General features: G+C 36.5%; 1 protein-coding gene across 1 annotated transcript; it reads right to left on the minus strand.

The window, feature by feature from the left end:
• Positions 1-148: 148 nt before the first annotated feature.
• LOC113054636 (N-acetylglucosamine-6-sulfatase-like) lies at positions 149-9,795 on the minus strand. The gene is made up of 13 exons (XM_026220311.1): positions 9,479-9,795; positions 8,488-8,547; positions 8,205-8,408; positions 7,214-7,279; positions 6,818-6,916; positions 4,148-4,315; positions 2,745-2,827; positions 2,546-2,664; positions 2,364-2,467; positions 2,176-2,277; positions 1,473-1,583; positions 1,141-1,248; positions 149-1,057 (listed from the first exon to the last, which is right to left on the minus strand). The coding sequence occupies exons 1-13, from the start codon at positions 9,638-9,640 to the stop codon at positions 908-910; spliced, it is 1,536 nt and encodes a 511-aa protein (XP_026076096.1). The 5' UTR covers positions 9,641-9,795; the 3' UTR covers positions 149-907.
• Between the last annotated feature and the right edge of the window lie 1,811 nt (positions 9,796-11,606).

Consider the following 11,606-nt stretch of genomic DNA (forward strand, 5'->3'; position numbering starts at 1 on the left):
GCTATATATTAAGAATATTATACAAGTTCATTATGCTCAGTTTCTTAATTTAATCAGTCTAGATGACTTTCAATCAGAACCATACATTAAAATAAATACTAGAATCCTTAAGAATGAACAGAATTTGCATTAAGTGGACACTGCAAAGTCTTTTTTTCCCCCATAAATTTATTGATTCTTCAAAATGAAACATTTGTATCATATAAAAGCACAACAATCAAAATTGGCAAATTTCCCTTAAATATCAGACCTTTCCCTTTAAATTAAAAAAAAATAAGATCAGAACAGGATTTCCACTGAGGCACGTGAGCATTTGCAGTTATGGATACATAAGGTTCAATTCACAGTATGAAAAATTTAAATAAAACAACCATGCATAACTGAGAATAAAGGTCAAACAGAAAAACGACTCTTAAAATGCTAGGGGTGAATGTTTTGATGCTAGTATATTTCGCAAATCATGACAAGACTTGAATTAAACATTCATAAAAGTGCTGAAACAAATAAGGAGTAGGAAGTAAGGCAAGACTGACGACAAGTAACCTTCAGTCGAACTAGTTCAAGCCCTTAGAAACTGTTCATGTAGCTGTATGACAGCATATGAACTAGAATCACGCGGTAGATACATTCACATCTTAAGGAGGGAAGTGTGTGTGACTTCCCAGATAAGAATTCAAGGGAGAGTTCGTGCCAAATATAACATTTCTGTAAATATTTACTCACCTTAATGTCATCAGTTTCATTGTATAGTAGTAATAAGAGTGAGTAAATACTGATAGGAAAGAACTATCTCTTTAAGAATTTCGGTGGAGAGATGTGTGCAAGTCAACACCCTGATAAATCTTCACATTACTAAACTTAGCGTTCACTGCTGGAGCTGGGGTCCGGCCCGCCCTCTGGCACAGTCTTATTTGACGTTTCGACAGCTGTCGCCTGTGCAGGACTCCAGCTTGATCAGCCTTTGGTTCATGATCTGCAGAAGCGCAGGATCGACCTTCTTCACGATGTTCTCCAGCTGATGGGGATCTGACGTCAGGTTGTACACCTCTACGAACGACTGAAGGGGATCACAGGGGAAATTCATAGAGGTTCATCATAAAGTCTGCTCCACAACTGCCCACCTGACTGACATGTGCTCACCTCGTTGTCTGCGAACTCGCAGTACTGCAGGTTTGCATCCTTCAGAGTCCTGACGCAGGCGTATGTGTTGTTGAAGGCGTCTTCACATACGCAGTCTGGGAAGCATTCCTAAAAATGCAAATGCATCAATGCCATAGAAAAATTTTTGGTTCCAAAAGAATCTTTCAGTGATCAGTTTTCTTAGTGTGAGGAACATTTTGATAATCAAAATAACTTTTTTTCACTATAAAGAACCTTTTGCACAATTGAAAGATTTCATGGATGTAAAAGGCTCTTCATGTAACCATCAATGGAAAGTATAGAGTATAGTAAATGATTCCTGAAACACTTACAGCTAGTCCAGGGCCAAGTTTAGGGCAGCTGGGATCTTCAGACGAATTACCCTCCCCTGTGTATTCAATCAGAAAGAAGGGCCGTTCGGTGCCGTTGCGCAACGATGGTGCCTTCATGAGAATATTAGAAGCAAAAGACAGAGAGAAGACTTTCTTTCATTGTAACATCAGAGAAAACTCATTGATTGGTAGAATTCTCATTCATGCAATCTTCATTATTCTCATTGCTGTAATGCAAAAAAGAGAAGGACACAATTTTTCTTCAAAATGAAAATTAGCATGAACACTAAAATGCAGAAAATATTACCTTCAGAAATCATTCTAATATGCTGATTTGCTGACATTTCTGATTATCATCATAAGTTGGAAAAGCAGTTGTTCTTGCTTTATATTTTTTGAAGAAATTGGGATACTTTGTTTAATTCAGGTTTTTTTTTTTTTTGATAAATAGACAATTCAAAACAACAGCATGTGTTAAAAAATTTAAATCTTTTCTGTACATTATAAATGTATTTTCTGTCACTTTCAATCAATGTAATGCATTCCTGCTTTAAAAAGTATTTATTTCTTTCAAATGTACTGAAGAGTACTGTTTTTGCTACTTCGCTACAATGCATACATTAATACTACACTGAGGTAGAAAAATACATCCAAATATGTAAAACGGCATGAAAAAAAAAGTCACAAATCATGACACACTCACCATCTGTGGCAGGAAAGACTGTCCATCCATGCTGACGGTGGAGAGATTTACTCCTGCGATGTCCAGGATAGTCATAGAAAGATCTATATTCAGCACTGGAGACTAGAAGATAGGCAAACAGATGTTAGCGATTATTTACAGTCATAGAACAATATATTTAGACATTTTCACTAAATCAGTCCTCTAACCTGAAGTGTTTGTTTAGGTTTGATTCCTGGACCCCGAACCAAGAGAGGGATGCGAATATCAAACTCATAAAGCTGTCTCTTGTCAATAGGCAATGAGAACTGGCCTGAAATTGAACGAAAAATAAGCTGTTATCAATTTAGGTGACAACAGGTCAATCAAACTGTGGAGACAGAGGACACACCGGTGTGATAGCCATGATCAGACGTGTAGAAGATGTATGTGTTGTTCAACTCCTTTATTGAATCCAGTTTATTAATCAGCTGCTCCACCATGTCGTCCACTGACAGAAGCGTCTGCCATCTATCAGAGATATTAAACACACATATCTCAATAGAAAGATTTATTTGATAGAAATTTGTATGAAATCTGTATTTGTGTACCTCCTGCGGTAAGCGTTATCAAGGTACTCAATGGAGCTGTTTAGCATTGGATTTGCAGGCTGCCGTAGTAACCAATGTTTATCCTAAAATCGGAGAAACAGGATCTAATAAACCACCCTATAATAATAAAAATCCACCATAAAGTTTTTAATAAAGTTGATAAAAAAATTTATTTATTAATTAATCTACTAAAATCTTTACCCCTATCTCAAATCAAGCCAAGTCTGTGTGACTTGAGATTGGCTTGATTTGAGAAAGGGGTAACGATCTAAATAAATGCATCTATGTTCTCACAGATTATTCGAGATCCAGCTTCACCAACAGAAAAAGTGAGTATAATAAGGTTTTTTTAATGAATCTTTGCAAATCTCCTTTACTAATAATGTTCTAATTAGCAAGTTTCACATTGAATGCAGTTAAAGTAAACAGTCCCCCAGAAAGCGGCTGGGAAGAGAGGGGCGGGGTCAGCAGAGCTCATTAACATTTAAAGGAAAATGCTACAAAACGGCTTGCTCTGAAAAGAGCTGTTTTTGACTGTAAAAAGGTGTTTTTTACACTACCATTGATAAAACTATGTTACAGACTTTTCATTAAGACTCAAAAAAATCATATCAGCTTGTGGAAAATGGGCATCCGATGACCCCTTTAGCACAGATAGAAAAATTCTAAGGTTTTAACTAGACACTTAGAGACATCCTTGCTCTCTTTAATCAATGAAGACCAGACTGATTTTGTTCGTGATCAATCGTTCGCTTACATGAAATGCAAAAGCATTTGATTGCGTACAGTGGACGTACCTATTTGAGGTTTTATGGTGATTTAGTCTGGAAGACAAGCTTCTATTTTGACAAATGGCATGCGTTCTCTTCCCTTTAATCTGAACGGTGGAACTAGACAGGGTTGTCCCCAGTCTTTTTGCTTTGATTCTCGAAACACTGGCAGAGACCATTGGCAACCATGCAAATGTGGTGGGTATTGACAACATATATAATAATAATAATATGTAAAATTATATATATATATATATATATATATATATAGAAAAACTCACTGACTGGTATTTTGGCTATTTATTTAACGAAAATTCTAAGAACTAATTTTAAAATATATCATGAATCTAAAAAAACTTCTATGCTTATGTAAAATTTAATCGATATATATATATATATATATATATATATATATATATATATATATATATATATATATATATATATATATATATATTTTTTTTTTCTTCTTCTTTTTTTATTAGATAAAAAAATAATTTTAATCTAATTATTTTAGATTTGGTTTCTTGAAGTTTCAAATCTTGTGGAAAGCCAACCAAACTCATGGTTTACACCTGCAGTACTTCCTCATAATCTGTCAGATGTCATTAAGGATGAAACCGAGAGCTGAACCTTTCCAGGCATGTTGAAGCTGCCGTCATGTGGTGCTTTGACGTCGCTGAAGGACTGCTGATACTGAGGGGCGGCAGTCCACGGCGAGTGAGGAGACGGCGGACACAACATCATGAAAAACGGGTGATTGGGGCTCCGCTCCTCCAGGAAATGCAGCGACTGGTTTAACTAGAGAATCAACATACATGTAAAATATTTTTTTAAACCTTCAGGCAACCAAACAGCATTCACACAGCTCCAGATTTAAAGGGCTTATCAATGGAAAAACAACCATTGCGAGTGGGGTTTAATTTAGGACTAGTGTTAATCTGTTTCCGTAACACCTGCCCTCACTTAAATAATAACAGAGCAGCGGTTTGGTGACGCAAGATTGCTTCCAAGGTTTCAGATATCAAGCAGTCCAGTCATGCGTCCCACAGAAACTGCATTACACACTGCTGAGTGGACAGGCTGACGTGTGGAGGCACATTCTGACATTCAGAGTTACACAGTGGCTTCTCAGTTAGTCATGAGGCGAACAGATTGTTTCTTGTTCTAAAACAGAGATTATAACCACATTTTGTTAACTGATGAATTTCCAATGTAAAACAAGTTTAGCAGGTGATGAAGCAAATTCATTGACTGTCGCACTTAGCATGAAGTAAATGCTTGCAAAAACTGAGTGACAGTTGACGCCCCTAAAAAATGAATGATTGATTTAATGTGACATGACATGCTCCAACGTAAAGTCAAATTTCTTTATTTACTATCCTAATACACATTCCCGAAGTATTAATCAGGGCTACTTATTCAAAATAAAATAAAAACAGAATGCAATGATGTGGACGTTTCAAATTTCAATATTTTATTCAGAATACAACATAGATGACATATCAAATGTTTAAACTAAGAAAATGTATCCTTTTAATTGAAAAATAAGTTGATTTTAAATTTCATGGTATCAACACATCTCAAAAAAGTTGGGACAAGGCCATGTTTACCACTGTGTGGCATCCCCTCTTCTTTTTATAACAGTCTGCAAACATCTGGGGACTGAGGAGACAGGTTGATCAAGTTTAGCGATAGGAATGTTGTTCCATTCTTGCCTAATACAGGCTTATAATTGCTCAACTGTCTTAAGTCTTCTTTGTCACATCTCCCTCTATGATGCACCAAATGTTTTCTATGGGTGAAAGATCTGGACTGCAGGCTGGCCATTTCAGTACCCGGATCCTTCTTCTACACAGTTATTATGTTGTAACTGATACAGTTTGTGGTCTGGGATTGTCATGTTGGAAAAGACAAGGTCTTCTCTTAAAGAGACGGCGTCTGGATGGGAGCGTATGTTGTTCTAGAACTTGGATATACTTTTCAGCATTGATGGTGCCTTTCCAGATGTGTAAGCTGCCCATGCCACACGCACTCAGACAACCCCATACCATCAGAGATGCAGGCTTCTGAACTGAGCACTGTTAATAACTTGGGTTGTCCTTGTCCTCTTTAGTCAGGATGACATGGCCTCCCAGTTATCCCAAAAGAACTTCAAGTTTTGATTCGTCTGACCACAGAACAGTTTTCCACTTTGCCACAGTCCATTTTAAATGAGCCTTGGCCCAGAGAAAACGCCTGTGCTTCTGGATCATGTTTAGATATGGCTTCTGGATCATGTTTAGATATGGCTTCTTTTTTTTCTATAGAGTTTTAGCTGGCAACGGCGAATGGCACGGTGGATTGTGTTCACCGACAATGTTTTCTGGAAGTATTCCTGAGCCTATGTTGTGATTTCCATTACAGTATCATTCCTGTGTGTGATGCAGTGTTGTCTAAGGGCCCGAAGATCACAGGCATCCAGTATGGTTTTCCAGTCTTGACCCTTATGCACAGAGATTGTTCCAGATTCTTTGAATCTTTGGATGATATTATGCACTTTAGATGATGATAACTTCAAACTCCACTATTTTTCAACTGAGTATTTGGGGAATTGGTGATCCTCTGCCCATCTTGACGTCTAAGAGACACTGCCACTCTGAGAGGCTCTTTTTATACCCAATCATGTTGCAAATGGGCTCGATGCACAAGATGGCGCCGGTGAGCTTCAGCGATGCGAGTGTATGCATACTTACTTCCGGTGTAATCAAGAGAAAAATAAAGCTGTTGTGCCCAATTTCGACCCCCTGCCAAATTATTACCCCCCTTGTTTAAATCGCTAACTGATTGCCTAATCCTAACCCAACCCCTAATCCTAACCCCTCCCCCACACCTACTCCTAAATCTACCAATACTAGGAGGGTAATAATTCGGCAGGGGGTCGAAATTGGGCACAACACTGGAAATCCAAGATGGCAGAGATATGCAACTAGCCCATTGACCTAAAAAGTTGCAAATTGGTCCTCCAGCTGTTCCTTATATTTACATTGAACTTTTCCGGCCTCTTATTGCTACCTGTCCCAACTTTTTTGGACTGTGTAACTCTCATGAAATCCAAAATGAGCCAATATTTGGTATGACATTTCAAAAATGTCTCACTTTCAACATGTGATATGTTATCTATATTCTATTGTGAATAAAATATACGTTTATGAGATTTGTAAATTTTTCAACCCAGAAGTGCATCACATTATGGAAGTAAAATTGGTTAAAAAAAATTTTTTTTAATGTTGATTCTACACTTTAAAAGCATCAAAAACTTACAACTAGGTCTGTGAGATAGTCCTTCTCATAGTTGTCTCCATGCTTTTCCTCTTTTCCATTTACAGACAGTGTGTAATTGTAATATTTAGAGTTTCCCACCTGTGGAGATAAACAAAACCAAAACACTGTTAGATTATACTACAAAATTAAATATTTCCCATGAAACCATCAGTAAAAGATAAATTAAAATGGTTAAAAACCAGATCTGCCTTTGCAGTGCAGGTTGTAATGAGACCACATCACATGACCCTACTAAACCATGCATTCTGCATGAAATCCTGTCTATAGGTGACTGACATACTCGGATAAGGGAAGTAAAGGATATATTTCAGCACATACAGCTTTTCCCTGGTGATCTCAAGGTAAAAGGGAATGCTGCGTCTGTTCATGACTTACCAGTGCATGCCATTGGTCCCAGCCAGGAGGCACATGAGCCACACCACCTGCGTCTTTACTTCCATACTGAGAACACAGAGAGGGATTCATGAGAGCTGTAAGAGGAAAACAGTGACTGGGAGGATCTCATCAAACCAGTCAAGAACATGCCAGTCATATTATCCATCTACTTCAAACATGCTATTATATATATATATATATATATATATATATATATATATATATATATATATATATATATATATAAGAAACTATATTTTGTTGATGAAATGAAAGCTATTTTTAGACATTTAAAAAAAAAGTACCTTTAATCTCCCAATATTTCATTCAAATAATGCAAAAAAATTACAGAAATTACACAAATACATATTATTTAGATTGCAAAATATTTATACATGGTAGCATTTGTTGTACTACTGCTGATTGAAATAAAATTAGTAAATAAATGATTGTATTATAGTACATTTCTATATAGTACATAATAATCAGAATTTAGGGGATTAAATGTATATGAAAAAATTGATTAGATAGATAGATAGATAGATAGATAGATAGATAGATAGATAGATAGATAGATAGATAGATAGATAGATAGATAGATATAATCGTGTACTTCAGAAATTTGCATCCTTTCCCCAACCCCAAGATTTTTTGCATTGCAACATTATTTTTTTATGACAATTAAGCACATTTTCATCAACTAGTTGTCATTTCTTTAATGCAAATGAATATATAAAATCAGAAAACACACACAAAATTCTATTCTATTCTGTTCTGTTGTATTCTTGAATTTGAAGTAACCAGAACTGGAAAGTAACTGAAAAGGAACATAAACATTAGCACTATTTCAAACTTCTCAAACCTGTTGGGTTAGAACACTTCAGACATTTGAAAGATTGCAAATATTTAAACATTGTACACAAATTTATAAAATGAACACCATGCAAATAGGTCAGTGATGCATGGAGCACCAGGCGGCTCAAAAGCTGACCTGATTCAGGTATTTCCCGCCATAGAAGGTTTGGTAGCGCAGCTTATTGAGGTAAACCGGAAAGGCAAAAGGCTCGGCCTCCTTCTGCCACGCCGTGCTGCTGCAGTTTCCAGAAATTGAGTTATTTCGGACCAAATGATTGTGTGGATATTTACCAGTGAGGATGCTGCTGCGACTGGGACAGCACAGAGGGGTGGCAGTGAACTAAACACAACAGGAAAGGAGAAACTTGTGATATTTGGTCAGAATCATTCAGGTCTTTGATTTATGGTTGAACACTCACAGCATTGGAGAAAGTTACACCAGCATCACCGATCAGTTCTTTGGTCTTCTTCATGGGTGTCTTTGGAAGAAAAAAAAAACACTAAATGTGATGGATATAGTCATCGGTTTGTCATCTGTAACAACTACAAAGTCATCAGGATGTATGATTTCACACACTGATTTTTGTCTAATGACTTGTTCCTGAAATTGATTCTTAAAACAACAGCTGCTTCAATAAAATTGAACAGTACAATAAATGCTTCCATGTATAAATACTTTTGTTTTGAATTTAAATACACACACACACACACACACATATGCAGAAAAGATGTATGCAAAATCACCTTTTACAACAAATGCTACAATGTGTAAATACTTTTGAATTTTTATAAATTTACATTTACATTTAGGACATGCTTTTATCCAAAGTGCCTTACAAATGAGGAAAATAGAAGCAATCAAAACCAACAAAAGAGCAATAATATGAAAGTGCTGTGAAAAAGCAACAGTTAGCCTGATGCAGTACATAGCAATGTAGTTTTTTTTTATTATATATAAATAAAGAAAAACGAAGATAGAATAGAAAAAGAATAGAGAATGCTAGGGTCAGCATGATACATATTTAACATAATTTACTAGATTTTTGCATCAGAATGAGAATTAGGAAATTAAATGTGCTTGATTTTCAGGATAAAATGTAAACAAGAAATCCTATAATAGCCTTCATAGCCTTGCATCAACTATATAATTTCATAAATATGTTCTGTTTGAATAAGAGGTGAAAATATATACATGCATAGTACTAGTGTGTGTGTGTGTGTGTGTGTGTGTGTGTGTGTGTGTGTGTGTGTGTGTGTGTGTGTGTGTGTGTGTGGACAATAAAATATCAACATTATGGTGCATACATTTTAGTATCTAAAACCATCTGAAACCACTGTATTAAGTTGTGCAAACGTGATACTGGTGCAAGAAAATAAAAAAGTATTTGTAGTCTAACTTTGTACACTTACCATTCCCCCCATCTCCACATCCTGGTCGTCGGTGAGAATGAGGATGATGTTGCTCAGTTTGACGCCTTCTGAACACCTGAGCGTACAGGTGAGGAGCGCGACGAGTACACAGGACACGATCCGCGCGCTGGACCTCCACTGACCGACCCGCGCGCTCGCCATGAGACCAACACCAGACCGAACCCGAGGTCTGGAAGCCTGGGAACACAGAGTCAAGCAGCCGTGGGTGGAGAACTGCAGCGCACACGATGAGATGAACTGAGAAAGTTTAAGGAAGTGAGACACTCAGTGTGTCATATGACTGCAGCCTGATCTAACACCTGATGCGTTCACAAAGAGTCACAGTTCATTATGAAGTAATAACAATTAAAAAAAAAAAGTTTGCTCTGTTTTACACAAAGGTTGTGTCTGTTAAACCACGTTATTTGTAGTTTTTATTGTTTTAAAATGTTAAATTAATTATTGTTTATTGCTCTGACAATAAAAATCTTCCACAATACATCTTCTCTCTCTCTATATATTATTTTTAAAATATGAATTAAAGTATGATTTATATGCTGTACTAAATTAGATGGATTTCTATCATTTTCATTTATTCACGTATGTACTTAAAATTCAAGAGACATATAGAACAAAAATGACATCTCAAATGAACAAAATAAAAGTTTAACAAACATGACCATGTGCAAAGTCACATCCCCTCCCACTGTGTGTTATTGTTTTACAATCACATATGGCTTTATGCTATTGTAAATGCATTTGAAGATCAAAAAAATCTTCCCTTTCTCTCTTTTTATTTTATTTATTTTATTATATAACTACTGTTACGATATATAATTAAGTTAATATAGCCTAGACAGTAAAAGAAATGCAGCACGTCTGCACCTAGTCGGAACACTTTAAGGGTGCACCAAAGCTTTCACAACATGTGCATCACTCAAAATAGATCCCCCTGGGTACAATCAGATGAGATAATAGGCCTGTCTGTCGATAGGCGGCGCCTGTGGCCCAAAAAACTGGACTCTCGTTTTAGTCACATTCATATATGAAGATGCCTTACGTTTTCGCAGACGTTTGTTTACTACGCCATTAACGTTTAAATATATTCATTAAACTTTCCTGATACTTTCATTTAATAATTATACTGATAAGCTTAATTTATTTATGGTTATTTTTCCATTAAAAACACGAAGTTAAGAGTTAAAACTGAATACTTATTATCTATTACCCACGATGACTGCTAAGAGACAACTTGTGTTCCACAATAATTGATGTTCTATTTACGTATTTTATTTCTGTGACACACACGTGACAGTCTATGGTCTGGTGGAAGAAGTGTTGCCAAGTTGCTAAGAAATTGGGCTACTTGTAGTCAAGAGTTGAAAAAGTGACTTCAATAAAGCAATATTTAGTCCATGGAATTTTAATTTTTACTAGAGGAACCCAGACAAAACAATGTATTTTACCTCCGGAACGTGATTGGGCTAGGTTTGGCCTAGTTTTGACTTAAAGGGGTCATATGATGATTTGATGTTTTTTTTATTTTGTGTATTTGGTGTAACAGAATTTGTTGACATGATTTAATGTTCAAAAAACACATTATTTTTAAAATACTGTACATTATTGTAGGTCCTCTATGCCCCACCTCTCGTTTTCTACAAAGTCCCTCCTTCCAACAAGCGCAGTCTGTTCTGATTTGACAGCTGAACCCGTGCATTGTGATTGACTGAACACCGCAAGCACTCCTTCAAGCCCAAAAGGGGAATAAATGTGCGTGACAGACACAGCGATGAAGCTTGTATGTGTTTGCAGTACACAAGCCACTGTCGGTTAAAAGCCCAATCACACGGGCGTCGGGGTCAATGCCTCTTATTTACTTTGAATGGAGTAACTTCAAGCGTTGGTGATATGAATTGTCTGTCCGTCACGTCATGTTGGGTCCATTGATCACGGCAGAAGTTGAAAACTTTTAAACTTTTCAAGCGCCAATGCAGGTGTCCTCCAATCAGATCGCCTTATGCAAATTTCCTAGCACAGATGCTATGCAATCGCGTTGCAACACCAGAAAACTGCGCATTTGAACAGTCAATAGCAAATACTTAAACTAATAACAAAACATTCTTACAAT

The sequence above is a fragment of the Carassius auratus genome, chromosome 35 (genome assembly GCF_003368295.1).
Source record: "Carassius auratus strain Wakin chromosome 35, ASM336829v1, whole genome shotgun sequence".
NCBI lineage: Eukaryota > Metazoa > Chordata > Actinopteri > Cypriniformes > Cyprinidae > Carassius > Carassius auratus.